The sequence below is a fragment of the Pinus tabuliformis genome, chromosome 7 (genome assembly GCF_031772625.1).
Source record: "Pinus tabuliformis cultivar Carrire ecotype Pingquan chromosome 7, CPIR1, whole genome shotgun sequence".
NCBI classification, from domain to species: Eukaryota; Viridiplantae; Streptophyta; class Pinopsida; order Pinales; family Pinaceae; genus Pinus; species Pinus tabuliformis.
Genome location: NC_142293.1, coordinates 1,844,123,246 through 1,844,147,287, shown reverse-complemented (window position 1 = coordinate 1,844,147,287; position 24,042 = coordinate 1,844,123,246). Strand labels below are relative to the sequence as shown.

Here is a 24,042-nt window from a genome sequence, read left to right as displayed (position 1 = left end):
TACCAAGATTCAGCAAATGGGAGGGAACATCTATCAAAGTTGGAGAGTTTGTGTTCTGACTTGGTGCAAGAAGAGATAAGGTGGAGCACTAGAGATGGAACCTCATCCAAGCATGATGATGAGGAGAACTATTCCTTAGCTGGAAAGGTGAAGAAAGGGAAAGGAAAGAAATTCCAATGCAAAGGAGAATCCAGTCAAGGCAGCAAGAAGAAGGAATTGTCAATGATTAAATGTTTTTACTGTCATTGGTTGGGACATTATGCCACAAAGTTTCTACGCAAAAATGTTGGCAAGAAGCCTTCAAGAGGAGTGGAAGGTGAAGCTCTTGCTTCACAATTCGAGTTGGATTTCACCCTCATTGCTTGCATGGTGACATCAGTGATGGGTAGTGTGTGGTATCTGGATAGTGGAGCCTCATTCCATATGACTAGAAACAAATAATTTTTCATTGACTTGGAGGAGAAGGACCTCCCGATGCAAATAAAAATGGAGATGATGGAAGGTATAGCGCAACCAACATCGGTACTTTTTCTTTTCAGAGGGAGGCTAGTTCTCCTCTCACATTAAAAGATGTCATGTATGTTGCGGGTCTGAAGAGGAATTTAGTTTCAATTTCTATGTTGGAGGATCGTGGCTATGATGTGATATTTAGCAAAGGAAATGCTTTCCTTCGTCACATAGCCTTAGGACAAGTGAAGCGGATTTGAGTTTGGGTGAAGAACCTCTACAAATTGGAAGTAGAATACAGTGCTACTTTGAGCACAAAAGAAAATAAGGTGCAGAGTCGAGACATCGGTGAATTATGGCATAGAAGATTGGGCCATCTTCACCATGGAGCTTTGAAGATCATGCAGCAGATTTCTACAGGACTTCCCAAGGGTCAACTAAAGAAAACAGATACATGCAAAGGGTGTACATTGGGGAAGTACACTAAATCCAACTTTCCTGATGAGGAGATGTTGTAGCGGCTACAACCACCCTCCAAAATTTTGGCCTACACCAATTTCAGAGCCTCCCTTGAAGAGTTTCACTTGATGATTGCACATACCCGGGTTCACTCTGTGAGCTTATTTGAGACTTTAATTCACCTTGCTTGTTTATTGCACTCAAGTCTCTGCATGTTGATGTCTAAGTCATGCTTGTGATCGTGTTCTGGTTATGCTTAAATCCTTTGCTTTATATGTGTTTTTTGTGTTCACCATGAAGGCATCTGGTGCACTCACACAAGGAGTCACATTCATTGGCACAAAAGCATCATCTCGATCATGAACGATCAATCACGAGTGTCACGCTCATCACTTGCACCATCGCTCAGTCATGTTGAACATGTGTGTTTGATGGTTTTGTCAGTTTGTCGTCAAGTCATGTGAATGTGTGTTTGTATGATCACCTATGCATCTTTCCACTATTCACACACTTAGTAATTTTTGTTGAAGTACTGGCGACCAAACTCCTTACTAGCGGTCAGACCATCACCCTGCTTTCGACTTGATCGACTATCAGCTAGAACAGCGCTGAAGCACCAAGCAAGTTCTTTCAAAGTGCGGTAACTGCAAGAATATCAAATAGCACTCATGTTGGCCACCCAGATAGTTAATCGGATGTTCATCTCATAAACTGAACAGTGCTCATGAGCAGGTCTCCCGATGCCCATCAATCAGCTCAACTCAGAAATTACGCAGAGATGATCATCAGGTCGGTCTCCTGGCCTTAGTGTAGTTTTCCCAGCCAGCAGCTCCTAGCAGCGGACTGCCTGTTCCCTCCAGGAATTTTGTAGTTTCTGTTGCCAGTGACTAAGTAGCCAACTGGCAGTTCCCTCTGGGAGTTGCGCAATTCTGGATGCCAATGACCCCAGCAGCCAACTGGCAGTTTCCTCTAGGAATTGCGCAGCTCTGGCTTCCAGTGACCCTAACAACCAAATGGCAGTTCCCTCCGGGAATTGCAAAGTTCTGGTTGTTAGTGACCCCAACAGCCAACTGGAAGTTCCCTCTGGGAATTGTGCAGTTCTATATGCCAGTCTCCTCGGCAGTTCATAAGAAAAATTGTGCAATCCCTGCTAGCTAACCCTTCATGCAACTCGGTCCATTCCTCTAGAAAATTGTGCAAATTTGGATATCCAGCCCCTACTATACACCAATAAACATGTCAAGACAATGAACAAGATGAAAAAAGGGAGCACATGTAGATGGACAGGTTCACCAACGGACGAACGAACGAAGCATGCGAAGTGAACGAACGTGACAAACATGCACCTTCGCAAACAAATGAACCTGTCAAGCCTTCCAGCATGAAAGCAAGGAACAACATGCTAAAGCTTAATCAAGCAAACCAAAGACCATCAAAGACTCTGCGCACTTTGCCATGTGGAGGTGAAGCTATGATACACCATGAATACATCCATCACTCAGCAGCACTGTAGCTCGACATGCACTCCAACAGCAGCACGAATGTACCAGCATTGTCATGTCAAGTCATGTCGAGTCAAGTCATGAGTCATGTTGCCCACATCTCCACTATGGGCTTGTTGTCAATCAATGTGATGTAACATGGAAGTCCAAGAGACCCACTTGTTGAACATAGAGTCATGTAATTCGAAAATTCATGGAAGTCGAACGGTCATGAGGGTAGTCGAACAGCCACAAGGGTCAGTTTCACCCTTGGCTATAAATACCCCACTCATTTGTACATGAAGGGACTTTTCACCTCAGCTCCTCCCACATAGCCAAGAGAGTCTGTAATCTTTTCTTTTAGGAGTAAGTAGTGGCTCCAATGCCCCGCTAATGGGGTTAGTGATGTATGGTGTAATAATATGTCTTGGAACTTTTGCTTAATTCAGAAGCCTGTCAACAGGCTAGCACATTTTCACACATGTATTGTATTTGTTGTAAGACTGATCTTTAACACTTGTAATGCATGTTTCTTCAACCATGTGTTCTACATCTGAACTGATTCATTTGTTGTAATGTTGTTAATGTTGTCTCGTTAGTGTCAACTGCTCTGTCGGACATCAGACAGACCTTTCACTTGAACCTTTCTGTAACAACCATTGCACTCATCTCGAACTGATCCGTGAGTGTTGTATGTGTTATCTTACCTTGTATGTTGTGACTGCCACATCCGAGTGGACTGCTCAACCGGAAGCTGTGTATGTCCTTTTTGTTGTGTGTTCCTAGCTGAGTTGGGATTGATCCCTATCAACCTAAAACTCATCTTCACCTTTTCCCCTCACAGTGAAAGAACCATTGACACAAGTACACTTACACTCACCGGGCATGCAAACCTCACTTCTTGAAGACAAATCAAACCACTCTCCTGTGCTAACAAGCAAGAGTTGAGGCAAATCCTTAAGACAATGGCAACTGGGCCATCATACCGGATGGGACTCCCACACCAAATGGTGTGAGGTCTAGTTGGGACTTCATACTGGGGTGATCCCATAAATGTTGGTGGGTCCAACACCGTCAACATTTCTGGCGCTAGAAGGAGGGCAGCCAGTTGTACATGGCTGAAATTCCCCTCACACTCACTCATCAACCATCTGGTCAAGGCAATAACTCACACTCCCTCTCTCACGACTCAGCAGTTGGTTACTCCTCACCTCCTAGAATTGAACACGAGATTTCATATCAACAACTTCGCTTCGTCCGTCCCATCACTTGTCAGTTCGTGAAAGCAGTTAGACTAATGCCAGGCATACAGTACCTTCCACATGCATCTAAGAAGCCAAAGGCCACTCCCACAAGAGTGGTTGTATCATCAGTGGAAGAGGTAGTCCTTGCTACTCTTGAAGGTTTGGAAGAAGCTATTGAAGACAGAGAGGAAACTCCAATCTTCTTTGAGGACGAACAAGGCACTCTTGTGGTCTTGGGATCGAACTCCAGTGTAGGAGGTGGAGGGGAAGGCAGCGGAGGAGGTGGATCCAGAGACGAACCAACAAAATTAGATCAGGAACCATCATATTCGGACAGAGAGGAAGAAGACGAAGAGGATGAAGAAGAGGAAGAGATGGTTGACCCAAATCTTGAATGGATGACTTGGGGATCATTGGCTCTCCTAGATGTTCTGCACAAGATTCTGAAATGAGTGGAGAGGATGAACATCAATTTTAACCCTGACAGCGTGGTGAAGGAAGAAGACCACTTGGACAACTTCTACCTACAGCTGTAGACCCTTGAGGTACGTTATGACGACGTAGCATGTAGAATTTTTCCATGTACCTTGGATGGTCGGGCAACTGCTTGGTATCACAGCCTTCCACCCAACTCCATACAGAACTAGGGTTCTTCCAAACGTATGTTCCTTCAAAAGCTTGTTGATGACAAGACCCCAGCCATTCTACTCAAAGAATTGGGAAGCCTCAAGATGGAGGGAAAAGAGAAACTGAAAGATTTCAATCAGAGGTTTATGTGTATTTTGAACAAGTTTGCAGCAGACACCAAACCTCATGACTCCATCACTTGTCGACTATTACACGTTTGCACTGCCAACCACCATTGCGCAGTTTGTCAAGCGAGTTGTGAAGCCAACGTTGTTAGAAAGCTGCGAAGAGGCTATTGTTGTTGAGAAAGACATGTGCACCATTGGAGTCATCAAGAATGACGAATCAATGAAAGACTCCAAGGATGCAAGCAGAAAGCCCCAAGCAACAGTGAGTAAAGGCAAAGACAAGGAAGCAACTGATAATGAGACCCTCACTTGCCTTGTTAAGAACTTGACCACTGAAATGTCTGAACTCAAGCAATGGAAGACGGACACATTCGCAAACAATCATCCGCCCAGACAGAGACAAGCAAGCAGTTCATCAACCGACTCATCAAGCAACAGTTGGTTCAGTTCCAAATTTGTGCAGAATCATATGTTCCAACTCAATCAATGTGTTGATCCTAAGTATTTTTCCTTCCATGAAGAATTTCACCCCGATAACTCTTTTTCAGATTGGAAGCGAGTTGTTACCTCTATCTGTACTCATACGCTCAATGCGAATGATGACATACAGGAGGAAACGGAAGACACTGATGACAACAAAGAGGTTGCACTTGACAAAGCACCAAGTTCTAGGAATGTGATGAACACATATCAGCGCTCGCAAGTAGTCTCGAAGATGAACACCGAGAAGCATCCCCAAAAGCAAAATGATCGTTACCATCTTAGGAGTAAATGGGCTCCCCCTACACTTGAGGAGATGCAAGAGAAGGTGAGATAGTTGATAAAGAAGGTTGACCCACCGGCTACCTCAAAGAAACAAACACAAATCAAGTCTGGGAAGATAGTAGTGGATAAGAGTACGTCCATAGGCACCAAGTTGCAGAACAATCTGCTTGACAGCACGAACATTCGTTCCACCTCGGACACCTCGGTGAGTCTACCACCTCTAGGGTACAACATAGTCGATGACATGAAGAAAACTCAAGCAAACATCAGTTTGTTCGAGCTAGCCAAAGTCAAGAGTTAGCGAGATATCATGTTGTGCACATTGGGACAAACAGCAACAAACAGCCCAGCCTCCACCAGCAAGGGAGCAAGCACACCTCCCAGATCGCTATCCATTGTGCTCAATACACTCCAAATGGAATAAGAAAACTAAAGTTGCCCCCCATTCCTACTTTCATTAAAAATTTTCAACTACAATGTCCACAACTGCTTGGTTGATTCTAGCGTGGCAGCCAATGTCATGCCACCCTCCATTGCTAAGAAGATCAATGCACGATGGAGTGAAACATCCGCAAGAATCATCCAACTTGATAGAACATCACTACCATCCATTGGTGAACTACGAGATGTGATCATCTGACTATCCCATGATAGTCGAGTCCACCAGTGCATCAACATAGTTGTTGTGGACATACTGGAAGAATATGGTCTATTGCTCAGCAGAGACTGGTCCAACAAGCTAGATGGATACTTTTCCATAGACTAGTCTCACATGTGGCTTCCATACAAGGGCAGATGCAACCAAATCTGGGTGTTATCAGAGAGGTATATGAAACACAATGTCACTCCCCTTAACGGTGAGAACAAACCATTGGCCTTCGCAGAACTCATGTTTGGCAACTACTTCCTGGAAAAGACATTGGAGTGTTATCGTACACAGCCAACCCTAACCTCATCAGACGAGCAGTTGGGACTCCTTCCTCGCCCAACTACTGATAATGAAACTTGTACAGTTTGTTTTTCTAATAGTAGCATAAGTAGCAACAGTTGTAGTAATAGTAGTACCAGCACGCCAAACGGTCCATATACAGACAAGTTGTGGGCCATGAGTCTTGGAAAATCAGGAACACATAATGGCTCAAGGACCAAGTGTATCTCAGCCATCCAAAATAATGAACCATGCGTGATTTCAAGTCTTTTGAAGACCGAAGTCACAAACTATGATGTTGAAGCACTCATGCTGAACACACAAAGGACCAACACCATGAACAAACAAAGCAACCTGGGAACCCACTATGATCCAAAGATGGCCAATCTCGGTACAAGTTACACACTGCAGCAGCAACCAACTGTTGACCACTTGATCGAACAGTACCGAGATGGGTCTGCACGAGTAGATGATGACCTAAGTACCCATTGCACCCAAGAAATCCAACATGAGATTCCAGGTAAAGGAGGAGACAAGCCATTGCAGCAAAGAACAGGTAACACATACATGTTGTTTGTCCTCCTTTTGCCGAAAAGATTGACTAACATTTTAAGTGTTTGGATTACTTGCAAAGTTCGTCATCATACTTGGTTTTCTAATTCAAATCTTGCACATAATAAATCTGGAAGATCCACTTACTCATTGACTTCAGAAACTTGAATCCTTCTCAGAATAAAAACAACTACCCTATGCCATCATCTGAGCCCATGTTGCACATAGTGCTTGAAACAATGGTGTTGTCTTCAATTGAAGGTCTTCTGGAATGCCACCAGGTTCCAGTAGCGGAGCCTAGTGGATCGACACTGGTCCACGAGAAACTTGGCTCACACACATATCATTTGCAATCACTTGACGGGAGGATTGATAATCTTCCTGTCAACGGCCAAGTCCTCAAACACTAGTTTTAGTAGGTCGGGCCGCACCCGTGCCATGTACATAGTCTGCTTGCTGCTTGTTGTTTCATTTGGTTTGTTTTTCTTATTATCTTTGCTTTCGCTTTGTTTGATTTTGCTTACTATTTTTGTTCACATTCATTTTGTTTGTTTGATATATTACTATTTTTGTTTCCAGAAATAAGTGTTGCCAACTACTATGTTCTGGCTTTTGAATAGAGTATGTGGCTGAAATTTGAAGAGACTTGTGACACTGCAGCACTTGGCCCATCTTGTGTCCATTTTCTCTGTGCTTGGTTACAATCTTCAGCCGATGAAGTCCTGAAGGAAAATATGAACCGTCTGTAAGGGAATCTTTGGTTGTATCCACACTGGGAAACCCCATGCCTGTACTCAGCCTTATGCTCTATGTGTTGAAGCTAATCCAATTAGTAGAAACGGAGAAGGGGAAAAATCTAAACGAGCAAACCTATGTCAGAGGTCTTACATGCTTCTCTCAGGGAACAACCTCTTCTGCTCTCAATATGTCGGGATCCCTCTTTTGCCCCAAAAATAAATAAGTGCCTATGCACAGCTCTCCTAAAAATAAAAAATAAAACACAAAGGCAAAAGAAGAGAAAGGCTTCCTACGCAGAGAGGTGAAGCATGCAACTCCACCGGGGTACTGACCAGGCTCGCTGGCAGTGGAGCAATGTGTGTGATACTGCATGACTCCACTGAAGTACTGTCCAAGCCTGATGGTAGGGAGCAATAGCAGAGATGAAACTTACACTTTGAAAATCTTCAACTCACGAGCTAAACTACCCTTCCCAGATTTGAAACACTAAGATCTAAGCTGAACTTTTTGTGTTTTATTGAGTTGGAAAAGGGTGAACCATGTATGTCCATAGGGTAAGTGGGGAAACTGAAGTAACTTGCATAGTGATTCAATACTCCGCGAAATACCAAGGGCCTATGCTAGCATGAACCAGAACAGAGAAGCTGGAGTTCTACCAATGTGTCTCCAAGTATTGTAGCAGCTACAACCACCCTCCAAAATTTTGGCCTGCACCAATTTCGAAGCTTCCCTTGAAGAGTTTCACTTGATGACAACACGCACCTAGATTCACTATGTGAGCTTGTGTGAGTATTTACATTCACCTTGCTAGTTTATTGCACTCAAGTCTCTACAAGTTGATGTCTAAGTCATGCTTGCGATCATGTTCTGGTTATGCTCAAAGCCTTTGCTTCGTATGTGTTTGTTGCTTTTTCCATGAAGGTATCTGTCGCACTCACACGCGGAGTCACATTCACTATCGCGCAAGCGTCATCTCGATCATGAACGATTAATAATGAGTGTCGTTCTCATCGCTTGCACTGTTGGTCAGTCATGTTGAACATGTGTGTTTGATGGTTTGGTCGGTTCGTCATCAAGTCATGCGAGTGTGTGTTCGTATGATCACCTATGCATCTTTCGATTGTTCACACACTTAGTCATTTTTTTTGAAGTGCTAGAGACTAGACTCGTCACTGACAGTCGAACCATCACCCTACTTTTGACTTGATCGACTGTCAACCAATATAGCACAGAAGCACCAAGCTAGTTCTTTCAAACTGCGATGTCCGCAAGCAACTCAAGCAGCACTCATGTTGGCCACCCGGACAGTCGACTGACTGTTCATCTCAGAAACTACGCAGTGCTCATGAGCAGGTCTCCTGATGCCCATCAGTCAGCTCAGTTCAGAAATTGCGCAGAGATGATCATCAGGCCGGTCTCCTGGCCTTAGTGAAGTTTTCCCAGCCAACAGCTCCCAGCAACAAACTATCTGTTCCCTCCAGGAATTTCACAGTTTCTGCTGCCAGTGACTGAGTAGCCAACTGGTAGTTCCCTCTGGGAGTTGCGCAATTCTAGCTACCAGTGACCCCAGCTGCCAACTGGTAGTTCCCTCTGGGAATTGTGCAATTCTGGCTACCAGTGACCCCAACAGCCAACTAGTAGTTCCCTCTAGGAATTGTGCAGTTCTAGCTGCCAGTGACCCTAGCAGCCAACTGGTAGTTCCCTCTAGGAATTGTGCAGTTCTGGCTGCCAGTGACCCCAGTAGCCAAGTGGAAGTTCCCTCTGGGAAGCTAGCAGTTCTGGCTACCAGTCTCTCGAGAAATTCCCCAGAAAAATTACGCAATCCCTGCTTGCTGACCCTTCATGCAGCCTAATCTATTCCTTTGGAAAATTGTGCAAATTTGGTTGTCTAGCTCCTGCTAACTATTCGTTTCGGAAAATGCACAAAGCATGCCTACGCTACCCTCCTGCAGCCTGGACTGTCCCTCCCAAAATTTGTGCAATTTTACTTCCCAGCTGATGTTAGACCTTGCATACTGTCACTGTCGACTCAGATTGTCTGTATCCATCCCCCAGTGACTCTTGCGCAGTTTTCATCAGTAGTTGTCGGGAGCCATCATCATGCATCATAACCCTGCTACCTCTCCTGGTCACCCGCATCTGAATGATCATGTGTAATGGTAGACTAAGAGATTTTGGATTTGATGTCGTCTCGTCATGAGTGAATGCATATACAGGTACACCAACAAACATGTCAAGACGACGAACGAGATGAACAAAGGGATCACATGCAGATGGATAGGTTCACCAACGGAAGAACGAACGAAGCATGTGAAGTAGACAAATGTGACTAACATGCACCTTCGCGAACAAGTGAACCTATCAAGCCTTCCAGCATGAACACAAGGAACAACATGCTAAAGCTTCATCAAGCGAACCAAAGACCATCGAAGACTCCGCACACTTCGCCATGCGGAGGTGAAGCTATGATACACCATGAAGACATCCATCACTCAGCAGCACTATAGCTCGACACACACTCCAGCAGCAACACGAATGTACCAGCATTTTCATGTCAAGTCTTGTCGAGTCAAGTCATGAGTCATGTTGCCCACATCTCCACTATGGGATTGTTGTCAATCAGTGTGATGTAATGTGGAAGTCCAAGAGACCCACTTGTTGAACATAGAGTCATGTAAGTCGAAAAGTCATGGAAGTCGAATGATCATGAGGGTAGTTGAACAGCCACAAGGGTCAGTTTCACCCTTGGCTATAAATACTCCCCTCATTTGTACATGATGGACTTTTCACGTCAGCTCCTCCCACATAGCCAAGAGAGTCTATAATATTTTCTTTGAGGAGTAAGTAGTGGCTCCAACACCCCACTGACAGGGTTAGTGATGTATGGTGTAATGATGTGTCTTGGAACTTTCGCTTAATTCAGAAGTCTGTCAACAGCGCAGCACGTTTTCACACATGTATTGTATTTGTTGTAAGGCTGATCTTTAACACTTGTAATAAATGTTGCTTTAACCATGTGTTCTACATATGATCTAATTCATTTGTTGTAATGCATAATATATTAATGGAAATGTGTTGTATATGTTGTTAATGTTGTCTCGTCCGTGTCGACTACTCTGCCAGACATCAGACAAAGCTTTCACTTGAACCTTGTTGTAACAATTGTTGCACTCGTCTCGAACTAATCCACGAGTGTTGTACATGTTATCTTACCTTGTATGTTGTGACTGCCATATCTTAGTGGAATGCTCCACTGGAAGCTGTGTATGTTGTTTGTGTTCTATGTTCCTAACCGAGTTGGGACTGATCCCTTTCAACCTGAAACTCATCTTCACCTTTTTCCCCTCACAGTGAAAGAGCCATTAGCACAAGAACACTTACACTCACCAGGCACGCGAACCTTACTTCTCAAAGACAAAGTGAACCACTCTCTTGTGCTAACAAGATGGATTTTAGGCAATTCCTTAAGACAATGGCAACCGAGCCATCATACCGGATGGGACTCCCACACCAAACGGTGTGAGGTCTAGTTGGGACTTCATATCGGGGTGATCCCCTGAATGTTGGTAGGTCCATCATCGTCAATAGGACAATCAAGTGCAATCGATCCTTGAAAGAGTTCACTCAGATGTGTGTGGACTATTCTCGACAGCCTCCACAGAAAAGCACACGGATTATGTAATATTTGTAGATGATTTCTCACGTAAGTGCTAGATTTCTTCATGCAGAAGAAAGATCAGACGTTATCTAAATTTTTTTAATTTAAAGCTCTTGTTGAGAAAAACACTGGCAGGAAAGTGAAGACTCTCAGGAGCCATAACAGTGGAGAATATGTGTCTAATGAATTCAATAACTTATGTGCATTAGAAGGCATTCGACGGGAGTTAATAGCACCCCATAAACCACAAAAGAATGGGGTGGCTGAAAGGAAGAACATAAATATTGTGGGAGTTGCACGGGTGATGTTACATGATCAGGGCCTACCGTTGCAACACAACTATATATGTGCAGAACATGAGTCCTCCTCATATTCTCGGGATGAGTACACCAGAAGAATATTTTTCAGGTAAGAAACTAGATGTGGCACACTTCAAGATCTTTGATTCATCAGTTTACTGTCATGTTACCAAGGATGTAAGGAAAAGGCTAATGCCAACAACTGAGTTGGGAATATTTGTGGGGTACATTGGTACACCTCACAACCATCGAGTGTACTTATCATCCCATAAGATGACAATGATTCGTAGATATGTGAAGTTTGATGAAGAGAAGGACATGAGATGTTCCCTTGAGAGGGAGCTCCAATTGCATGCAGATGATGAGATTTTAGCACCAAAGAAGAACCTCAGGATGATGTGGAGCAGCCACAGTCAGAGGAGTTGAGAGTGGAAACACCCGCTCATGCAAAGACTTTCATATATGGAAGGAAGCGCACTAGAGAAGCTGAGAGATTGATTCATGATGCTAGAGAGAATGTGGGAGAACCCACATAACAGTGTAGGTAGAGGAGGTCACCAGAGCTGTACACTGACTACATGGCTCTGATGAGCAAGAGTGTAGAGATTGAGCCATCCTCATTCAAGGAAGTAGTGCACTAACCAGTATGGGTTGATACCATGGTAGAGGAGTATGACTCCATTATTAGAAACAATGTTTGGGAAATGGTACCACGGCCAGTAGACAAGTCAATGGTTAGTTCTAGATGGCTTTATAAGGTAAAGCAAGCAACACATGGGAGTGTCGAGAAACAGAAGGCCAAAGTTGTATCCATATGGTTCTCTCAGGTGTAGGGAATTGATTACAAGGATACCTTTGCTCCAGTAGCAAGGTACTCTTCAATCAGATCTATTCTAGCACTGTCAGCGCAGATGGGATGGAAGATACATCAAATGGATGTGAAGACAGCATTCCTCAATGGAGTGATTAAGGAAGAGGTGTACATTGAGCATCCAAAAGGATTTGAGACCTTGAACAAAGAGTCGCATGTGTGCAGACTCAAGCGAGCATTATATGTATTGAAATAAGCACCTCTTGCTTGGTACACCAGGATTAGCAACTATTTCACCAGGTTTGGCTCCACCAAAAGTGAAGAAGATGCAAACCTTTACCATATTGTGGTTGAAGGTAAATTATTGATTTTAGTATTATATGTTGATGATTTAATTATAACAAGTAATGAGAAGCTAGTAAAATCTTGCAAAGAGGATCTTGCAAGAGAATTTGAGATGAAGGACTTCGGGCTCATACATTATTTCCTTGGTATGGAAGTAAGGCAAGGAGATGAGGAACTGTTTGTCTCTCAGGGCAAGTATGTGAACAAGATATTGAAGAAGTTCCACAAGGAGAGCAACAAACCCATGGAGACTCCTCTAGCAGGGAATTGGATGAAGGAAGATGCTACTTTAGGTGAAGTACTAGAGGCTACTATTTACAGGCAGCTTGTGGGTTCACTTATATATTTGGTTAAACATGACCAGACATATGTTTTGCAGTTAACCAGCTTAGTCAAGAAATGGTTAATCCAACCAAACTATACTGGAAGGCAACTATACATGTGTTGAGATACCTTGAGATACAAATGGACAGAGGTAGTGAAGCTTCGAGGCTTCACAGATGCATATTGGGTATGGATTCCATCCTACAGGAAGAGCACATCAGGGAGAATCTTCAGTATTGGGTTAGCAGAAGTTTCTTGGTACAACAGGAAGCAGAGATCAATTGCACTCAGTTCAGCAAAAGCAGAGTACATGGATGCTAGTCAAGAATCTTGTGAAGCTATCTGGATGAGGAAGATCATTGTTGGGTTATTTAGTTAGCATATGGATCCTACAGTGATTTACTGGGACAACCAAAGTTGTATCAAACTCTCTAAGAATATAGTTTTTCATGATCGATCCAAGCATATCGACATTGGGTATCACCATCTACGATATTGTGTGCAAAGGAGAATCATGTTGCTTGAGTACATTCCTACAGAGGAATAGGATGCAGACATCTTGACTAAGGCATTGTCAAGAGGAAAATTTGAGTCCCATAGAAGCAAGATTGGGGTATCTAGTAATCCCTTTCTTGTTGAGAGGGAGTGTTGAAAATGCAACAAGAAAATCATGATTGTATTTTTTTTTCATGGTCTTCTTCAATAGCAGCATTTGCAATAGTAGAGAATATATGCATACAATGATCCTTTATGCCTATATTGTACTTGATTATCTGCTTATTTGCTAATCCTTTTCAGATAGAACTTGCAAGTAAGATGACTCATATGATGACTTCATGATGTTAGAAGATGAGGGCTACTAGTAACCAAACATACATATGTATAAATCTGCTCCTTTAGACTTGATAACAGTTGCATCCATATATATACTCGAATAGAATAGAATCTGGTCCTATGATAGATGGAAATACATTTTCTTTTTCCTTATATGTTATGTATTTGAAATATATATGTGTGTGTGTGTGTGTGTGAATTATATATTAATGCATTCTATATACATATTTAAATTCAACAAATGTTGAAGAATTTCGAGGGAATTTTGATGATGCCAATATACATTGAGACAGACTCATCTTTCAACATGGTTTGACTAGATATGCAAATATCTAACTGGAATGTGTATAATTAAGAATGTTCATTTACATGCTTATATACAGAATGTACATTTATGTGTAAAAAGAAAAAAACAAAACAAAACAAAAACAAAAACAAAAAAACAAAAAATGAAAAACAAAAAAATAAACAAACAAACAAAAACAAAAAAAAATTTCTTGAATCAAGAATGGACCTCTAAATGAAGAACCTAATTGATGTTGATAGTTTATAAAGAAGATGTCTTGACAAATTTGATGATAATCCTTTGCTCTTGTTGCTTCTTGACTTCTTCAAATTCTATGCACAATCATACGCTTCTTGTTAATGTAGCCTCCCCCTTAGATAGTGCACTCAATCCCATATTTTGTATAGTAATTTAGATTCTCCTTTTCAAGTCATATAATGAGAAGAATATGCATGAATTATCCCTAATTTGTTTCTCAGATATTCAAAATGTTCTCTAGCAAGAGTCTTTGTAAACCAAATGGAGGCTTTAGAGAGACCACAAGACACTCAAGACTCAGGGAAGGTCAGTCAGAAGTAGGCTAATAAAAAGACACTTAAAAACAAGGGCAAGTTTTGTGCAAAAAAAGGGCCAACATTGGTGTAGAAGAGGCACCAATGCTTTGCAACGCAGGTACAGAGTGGGCCCAAGTGAGGTGAAACGCTCTGTCATAAGCACTAGGTGAGCGTTGGTCTAGGAATGGAGGATTCCAACACAAAAATCACAAAAGAGACTCAGTGAGATCACTTCCTAGGTTTGTTCTTGGCTGGGTAAAGTAGAAAAGGTCTATCAAAGAGGTAATCAAACACACTGGACAAAGGAATCACCAAGGGAATACATCGATCCCCAACGGAGTCGCTAATTTTTTATACGAGATTTATGATTGCAGACAAAAGTATCTCCCCTAGGTTTGCTGGATAACCTAAAACAACATAGAAACAAGGAACCCAATGCTTTCCTTAAAGTAAAATATGATGGAATGAAGCCTACCTAGAATCTGTCGCAAGCTTCACTCCTTTTGTAGCTTAAATGCTCCAATTCCAGCTATGATTGCCAAAATTAGAACCTGCACAGTCAAATAACACAAGCCAACAAACTACGAGATCTATGTAGTATAATTTAAATACTTTGTTCAGTAGATCAACATGGTATTGAAATACATGAAATAACAACATCACATATAGGAAAACAGAGAATTATTAGCATTAATATAAATGGAAGGAGTTACAACCATAAATAGGTGTTGATCTTGTAGAAGAGATATTCCAAGCTAATGTGTCCTTTCCTTGTCACAATGTGCACCTCTAATCACCCTAAATGCATGAAATAAAACCTCTCATAACAACAACATAAGGGTAGAATCACTCTCCAAAAGACAACCCCTTGCATATCGAAGGTTGTAAATATATAGAGGAGTGAGATAAGTTAGGAGTTCTTATCCAATTACCAATCTAAGGTTTTAGATCCACCTTTGATGGGAGGATGGGATCAAAGGATAAGGAATGAAAACTCCAAAGTAGGGTAGGATAGGATTTGAATGTTTTATCTGAGGTAAATAGTTATAACAAATTATAGAAAATTATGGAAGAGGAAGCTTCCAGAATTTCTCTCTTTTTCCCAAATTTCTAGAATCAGCTTAGGTGCAAAAGGGGAGCAACCTGCAAGTGATCAACACAGGCCACAGTGGAGCAACCTATAGGTGAACGCTATCAAAAAAGAGGTTAGGGATCATTGGTCCTAAAACTGGCTTAGATGATGCAATTTCAAGCAGAAACTTTGGGTTATCAAAGAGGCATGCTTAGGGCTTTGTGCAAGATGATGACAAGGGGGAATAGGATGTTGATTGATCCCATTAGGAGGCCCATTGATCGGATGTGACAAAATGGCCTATAACATATTCCCCACTAGAGCATAAGGTCAGAAATGACGACTGATGATTGAAGTTATTTACCTTGTGGTAAGTCAAGATCAAGAACAGCCAGCGAGCTTCATCTGTTACAATACATTTTCATCATGACATATTTATTGCTGGGGGAGGCATACCCATACTCAACACATAAGTTAACATAACACGTACAATGATCAAAAAACACATCCATAGATGAAAATTGGTGGACCCATGATTAGATGAAGCGCAGCCCATATGGATGAAACTAGATATGGGGTCTTTTATCTCCTTCACATAACCAACCAACATACGAGTCTAACCATGTGAACCAATGAGCTGATGCCGAACAAGGTAGAGACCATATGATTATCGATTGATGATGTAAGTCGTTAACAGACGTGAGAGAAACCATCGATGATGTTAATGGCTCTCAAGGTACTACAGTACAATCTGTATGATGTGAATAAATGAGTTGATGTTGAACACCACACAGAGTCTTTCGGTCGAAGGCCATTGATGTAAACCTATCGCTGAGAGTGAGGAAACTTTCCATTGATGTATGCAAGTACCAAGGTACCAAGGAATGTTTCTAAGTCAACTTCCTGGATAATGTGTTGATGTCGACATGAAGCAACCCGTCGCAGGAGTGCCTTGATGTATCCCCCATCAATGACACAAAACGAGTATCATGATTGAGATAGAATGATGTTGATACGGAACTGGATCAGGAAAGGCAAACATGGAATGAAGGCTTAAGAGTATTGTATCATATATCAACTGAATGACTTCTCTTGAACACACTGGTGACACTAAATGGAGTTGGAAACATTGACCCAAAACCAAAATGGAGGCTCTGAAAAAGGTATGATAAACAAAATACAAACAGATTACCCAACCCAACAGCCATGGAGATGAAGTGAAAGAGTGTCGTTTTCTAGAGCGACTTGTTTCCATTAGCAAATGGAATACCCTGTTTTCCCAATTTCCCCAAGAATACTAGTCAGTAGCTCTTTATTTTTAACAAGCTTGAGGAGGATAACATATGCTTGATCTGTAAGTTCACCCTTCGAATGAATCCCTTATAGTATATTTAATGAAACCTGAGAAGGAGAGCCTTCACCTTGTCATGTTCGACAAGTCCATCATTGTTTTATGTTTTAACGAGTCTAGGGAAGGTAAAACTCAACACATTTTTCATGTTTAGAGAGTTTGAGAAAGAGGTAGAAAATAAAACTCTAGATGTCCCTTTTCGTAGATAGTCTAGAAAACAATACTCAAGAGAACCTCTTAGCCATGTTCGACTAATATATTTCTCTTTTCTAGATAGTTTATCTCAGTCTGGAAAAGGGTTAAACTTATACTGAGTAGACGTCTTCTCATTTACTTTTACAAGTTTGAAAAGACAAGTGCTCGCCAATCTTTTGATATTTTGGGAGTCTGAAAAGAGTTGAAAGAGGACTCCAAGGGGTTCTTATTTCGTAGGTTTACAGAGCCTGAAAAAGAGATAAAAGTATAATCCTTGGTCAAAATAACTCATTTAAAGCAGGATAAAAATTGTTAATAGTTTTCAACCAGCACAAAACATCACAAAAAAAGATTAAACATACTCCTTTCATAGTAAAAATGAAGCATATCTAGTTCAAAACATTAAATATGAATAAAAAATGCGAGAAATGACCATAAATACACAAAATGACTATTCATTTTCACCATTTCACATTTACCTTCATCAGTGAGAGATTTGAGCTCTTTTGCCCTTGATCTTCTACAGTGATGGACCATTCTGAGTACCATTGCTTCCAAGTAGGAGCTAAAACCCTTATCTTTCTTTTCATGGTCCATTTTTGTGATTTCACGGAAAATTTTTTTAGGTTTTGAGGTCCCTAGGGTTCTAAGAACATGCCCTGGGACCAATGCACCCCCCCAGAATCGAAACATGTGTTGCACCTAGGCAAACTATCACTGTTGGGAGAGGTGCAATGCTCTGTCATGCACTACTAGGGTGTATTGGGCGTAAAATTCTAAGTTGTTTATTAGTTTTCCCTCAATTTTCGTCAACTTTTTTGCATAAAAAGAGCCTAATGAATTTCTTATTGATGTTTCAGGTGTTGATTAGCACAAATTGGAGTTCATTTGGAAAGAGAACATGAGGAATAAGATTTAAATGCAGCAAATGATCTTGCTACCATCCAAGCACTAAAAAACTATGGATTGTTAAAATTATTTTGGCTTCCTGGTATGATGCAATAGATGGAATTGTTGAAATACCTTGTTCATTCATGGGATGTTCATGCATAAGAATTTGGGATTGGGGAACATCTTCTCAAGATAAAGGTGGAAGATATCTACTTTCTGACAAGTTTATCCAAAAGGGGTGCCCCCATATCTCTCCTAGGTGGGAGAAGTGGTGGGGAGATAGTGAAAGATTATATTGCCACCTATTGTAGATCTCAATCCCATCCAACTAGGGATGGAAATATCAATATAAAATATGTAACAGAGTTATCGATCATGTTCATTATCGCAATATTGGCAGGTAGCTCAACACTTCATGTAGCAAGTAGATCATACATGTAGTACGGGTTGGAGTTTCTAGAGCCAACAATCTTCAACTGGAGTGAGGAAGTTTTCGTCAATATGAAGGAACAAGTGACTAAAGCAAGAAAGGGGAATTTAAAGAACTTCGTTTATGGTTTGATCTTAGTCTATTTTGCTCTAGAGTGGGTGCCACTACTTCAGCCTCAACAAATTATACTCGAGCCTATCGATCTAGGGGCCACCCGGATGAGCAGGTGGATAGATCATATGGCCTAACATGTAGGTCCGTCGGCAATTAGCTTCTCACCAGCCTTCTTTGGGTGGCTGCATAGACAGTTCATCATGATTAATGATTATCCTTACACGGGGATGGATTTTCTTGATGATCCCGAGCTTGTGCTTCCTAAGTGTAAGCAATGGGATGCTCCACGTAAAATATTTCGACCATGAAAGTTTTCCAATTTTTTTTGTGATTTTTGATGTTTCTGAGACTAAAATATTGATCTTTTCATGCATATATTGGACCAGCTCGACCAGTAGGTGCTTCATATCTCCGTCATGTAGAGAGATAACCACATGAGGAGGCAGTGGAACCAGAACAGGTTGCTACAGTAGGACGGGATGCGCTACAAGATCTTGAGGTAGCTGAGATCCTATCAGAGGTGGAGCGCCACATGGAGGTGCTGACACACGGGATTAGTGACATCAAGGTCAACCATATTCTTATGCGACTTCAGCGAAACACTATCGAAGTGCCTAGCCATATTGGTCGATTACTATGCAAGATAGCTCGTGCAGTGTCATTTTATCATGAGCACCATTGGTTTGTCTACTTAGATATTTACATGTAGTTTTTCATATCAAAGTTTTGTAAAACCAAACTTTATATATATATATTTAGTGTTTCCTAGTTCCTATTATGCTTTCAATATGATGTGATGTGAATTGAAGCTTATTTACGTTTTTTGCAAATGTCTATCAAAAACGTAATTAGATAGGGAATTTGTTAATGTGTTTAGATTTCTAGAAATATGTTCATATCGTGTGAAATCGAAATGTATTTCCAGAAGACGTACTCTCAAAACCATGCGAAGGATGATGGGATTTATTATTGAATAGACATTAGCAAGTTGTAGTACTACGAGTTGTGGGTCAAGCCTGATGACTAAACGATGGATACCATGTAAAATAGCATCAAATAGTAGCTCAACCACTGCGCTATACTCATCGATGTTGTTAGTAGAGTGACCAATGAAAATCCCTTGCATACTTTCTAGCTCGCTATTTGGAGAAAAGATAGCCCATGTTGCGGAAGATAGGTTATGAGTACTACGACTAGCACCATCGGCATAACCAATATACAGTTTGATAGAGGTCGACATCTGCAAACAAAACATAAAAGGGATCACCAAAAACAGTGGGAAACTCTGAAAAGACACACTTAAAACACACTCAACGCACCTATAGATAGTATGTACATAGTGTACTACACATGAGATCAAGCATAGTATTTTTTGAGGTACATCCATTCTAAGGTTGTGCCAGTGGAACTCCATCCAAGTCTACTAACTCATAGGCCCTTTTTGGTGGGATTCGCTTGACAATATACAAACCCAACCACATGGGTTGGAACTTTCCTGAACCTAACTTATTAGCCTCTTGGTCATATAAGAGAACCATTTCTCCTTCTGAGAAGACACGAGGCTTGACATTTTTGTTGTATTACACCTTGATAAGTATTTTATGAGCTTCATTGACTAAAGCAGCATTACGCCAAGTTTCATCCAAATAATTCAGATGTAAAATACGCTCCTCCTCTACAGAAGTGGCAGGAAGAAGTTTGACAACTAGTTTTAATAATGGAATTTCACATTCAATGGGGAGGATTGCTTCCAGACCATAAACCAACTGAAAGGGTGTGAATCTGGTAGCAGTCCTAACTGAGGTTTGGTATGCCCACAAGGCAGCATAAAGAAGTAAGTGTGATTTTTGGAACCCTACCATACGTTGAAGCATAGTCTTAAGGACTTTGTTAACAACCTCAACCTATCCATTAGCCCGAGGATAACAGGGAGTGGAACTTTGATGTGAAAGTCCCAGCTTAGCAGTTAGTTCGGTCATCATATGATTCCGGAAATGCTTTTCATGATACGTAACTATTGCTTCCGGAACACCAAACCTAGCAATAACGTGATTGAAGAAAAAATATGCATTTATTTCGCCAGTGTTGTTATATGTAGGCATTGCCTCGGCCCACTTAGTAAAGTAGTCTACATCGACAATGTTATAACCATGCCCCCCGATTGAGTGAGGCTTACTGTTGGGCCTTGAAATTGTCATTCACTTTCATTACATTTTCACTTATATTTCCATATTTCCATCTTCACTCCACCTCTATTACATTACATTTACCTCCATTTCATTACATTTACCTTACCATTATCATTATTGGGTCACATTTATGTCTTTCCAAACTTTATTAAATCTTAGCATTTTTAAGTGAATTTATGGTTAAAAGAAAATAATGTGCATATGCTTATACCTAACAAGTGGGATGAGATTGTTGACATGTGTAGGTCAAAAGGAAGCTTCTTAAAGACCCTTATGTGGCATCCCAAAACCAAATTTGAATTTGAGTGGAGAAGATCATGGGATCATGAGGATATGTGTCTCATTTCCTATTTGTATTGAAACTCTAAGAAGACATGTGTCTTATCTGTAGAAATTCTCACTGTAGATCAACAGATTATGCAATATACTAAAGCAAAATACAAGATCCACTTCTACAATTGTGGAATTTTAATCGATTTTGAGCAAGATCAAATAGAACACATATAACTGAGAAGAAGATTTAATCACACATGAAACACAGAAGAATACTATGGGGAAAGCCTCAGCTAAAAACCCCGCTATTTGTATTATCATACAAGTGGAAATATGTCTGGATTACACAAAGCTTTAGCTCACAAGCTATCCAGCTCTCAATACAATCCCTCTGCTGCTCATAGACAGTCAAAGGCTTCTCACAAACCTTCTCCTCTACCCTCCAAACCTCCTATTTCCTTGCGCAGTTTTCCTTGGGGTCCAGTGCTGCCACCTGTGTGAATTTTCCTCTTCACACACTCACTAACCTCTGATCTAACTGCGCAATCCTGAAGGAGATAATTCCTTCTGCATGGATGATTTTCCTATATAGGAAAATTCCTCCAACTGAGAGTACATTGTCCCTTCCTCTGATCTCAACTGGGTCTCTAACTGAACTGACATGCATGAGTTATTTATGAGAGAATATTCATTTATCTGGAGAGCAATGGTTACATGCATGCAAGCATTAACTAACTGAACTCACAATTAATTCCACAAACTATTGGAACTAATCTAACTAGACTTAACTCAATTAACTGAGCTAACTAATTACAACTCATCCTTATCTCTTTAACTAATGGTTAAATTTCTCAATCAATGAGATAATTGTTGCATGTCCCCACATAGACTTCATGTTTGATTTTCTACAACTAATTACGCCGTAAGGCGTTTCCCTCTGAAATGAACTCCCCCAAATGCTTTTCTGTCCTAATCATAGCCGTTAGATATTTTGTTAGACGATTGAACAAAAATCAGCCATCTAATTTTAAAAACCCTAAAAAACGTTATTACCCTGCCGCTGTTTGTGCTTTTGCAAGGCATTTGATTCGTTTAACTCTTGGACCACCAATTTGGTTAACGGAAAGCGGGTTGAGAGGTTATCAGTGCCAAGGTTCGATCCCCCTCACACTCAATTCCTCCGCAGAGATTTTTCAGTAGCGGAAATGGGCATTCACATTCGAATGCATATAGGAATTCTAAAGACATGCTAGTATCGGGACTGGGACTGGGCATCGGGCTGGCATTCGTAGTATCTCCCCCAAGTTTGGCCGAGTCTCCAGAACCAAAGCTGAAGATGCAGGAGGACCAGAAGTCGCGAGATCCAGTCTCACCACAGCCTCGAGCAGGCATTATGGGAGGACCTGTTATTACCAAGAGTGGAAAAGTGCTTCCAAAGCTCAAGATCTTTGTGGGTTACGATCCCCGTGAGGATCTTGCCTACGAGGTCTGCAGGCATTCGATACTGAAACATGCCACATTTCCAGTTGAAGTAATCCCCATCAAACAAGCGGATCTCCGCAAGGCTGGGCTTTACTGGCGCACAAGGGATCCCACTGAGAGCACCCAGTTCTCCTTTTCCAGGTTCTTGACTCCTTTCCTAGCTGGGTTCGAGGGTTGGGCTATGTTCGTAGACTGTGATTTTCTCTATACTGTTGACGTTAGGGAATTAGCTGAGCTCATTGATGATAAGTATGCTATAATGTGTGTCAAACACGATTACAAGCCCAAGAGTGCTACAAAAATGGATGGGGTTGTGCAGACTACTTACCCTAGAAAGAACTGGTCATCTATGGTTTTGTATAATTGCGGGCACCCCAAGAACAGAGTTTTGACACCCTCTGTTGTGAATTCCCAATCTGGGGCATTTTTGCATAGATTCACTTGGCTTGATGACAATGATATTGGACCCATTCCCTACACCTGGAATTTCCTTGTTGGTCACAATGAGATTGATGACAAGGAACTTCCCAAAGCTATACATTATACAATGGGAGGCCCTTGGTTCGAGGCCTGGAAAGATTGCCAATTCGCAGATCTGTGGCTTCAGGAAGTGGATGAGTATAAGAGGTCCCAGATGATACAGAAGGTGATTCAAGATGAGCTCATAAGGCTGTTGGATACAAGAATGAATGAAAGAGCAGGAGAGCTTGAAACCAGAGTAGGTGAGTTGGAAGGCAAGGTTAGAGAGATCTCTGCTCTGCAGAAATTGCTGTTGTTTTATCTGCAAGAGAGGTTTCTAACAGAGGGAGGGAATGGTGTGAAAGAACCTCCTTTTGATGCCTAGTTGAACAAGGGATTGTGGAGCAGAAAGGAATTGCTTTGGAATACCCTGCCGGATCTTGTGAAAGTGAAAAATAGGAATATGTTTTGGAGGTACTAGTGCAGGATATAGCCTAATTATTTTTATTCGATTCTATTTTTATCTCTAAATATTAGAGAGAAATTGTAGTTTTCTGCATAAATTTTGAACTGGAAGTTAACTTATTTCTTAATATACTATTCGCCCATGGTATAGTCAAATCACCTTTACTTTATAGCAGCTAAGAAATAGCTACATTCTTCATTCTCATCCTTTTTCCTGAAAGAATGGTATGAAGGGTTTGTACCCTATCTGGACAATAATGTCATTGTGACAAAAAAATTTCTCCAATGTAGTTATCTCAGACATTGCAATTTCATGGAATATGCTTCATCATATCAATTGGTGTAATTGTATATGGATGGTTATTTTAGGTTATTCACCTATGGTATGGTCAAATATGCCTTTAATTTAGCTACATTCTTCAATATCATCCTTTTTCCTGAAAGAATTGTGTGAAGGGTTTGTACTCTATCTAGACAAAAATATTATTGTGGCATTTTTTTCTATCTTAAATGCAGTTATCTCAAACATTGTGATTTCATGGAATATACTTCATCACATCGATTGGTATAATTGTATTAATTCTATTTATTAGCTATCTTGATTGCAATGTATGGATGGTTGTTTTCGGCCAGGCTCAAAC

At 41.1% G+C, this 24,042-nt stretch overlaps 1 protein-coding gene across 1 annotated transcript; it reads left to right on the top strand.

The window, feature by feature from the left end:
- The first annotated feature begins 4,444 nt into the window (after nucleotides 1-4,444).
- Nucleotides 4,445-23,329, top strand: LOC149255798 (uncharacterized). The gene is made up of 2 exons (XM_089455140.1): nucleotides 4,445-5,194; nucleotides 22,134-23,329. Exons 1-2 carry the CDS (start codon nucleotides 4,445-4,447, stop codon nucleotides 23,319-23,321), a joined length of 1,938 nt encoding a protein of 645 aa, XP_089311266.1. The 3' UTR covers nucleotides 23,322-23,329.
- Nucleotides 23,330-24,042: the final 713 nt, after the last annotated feature.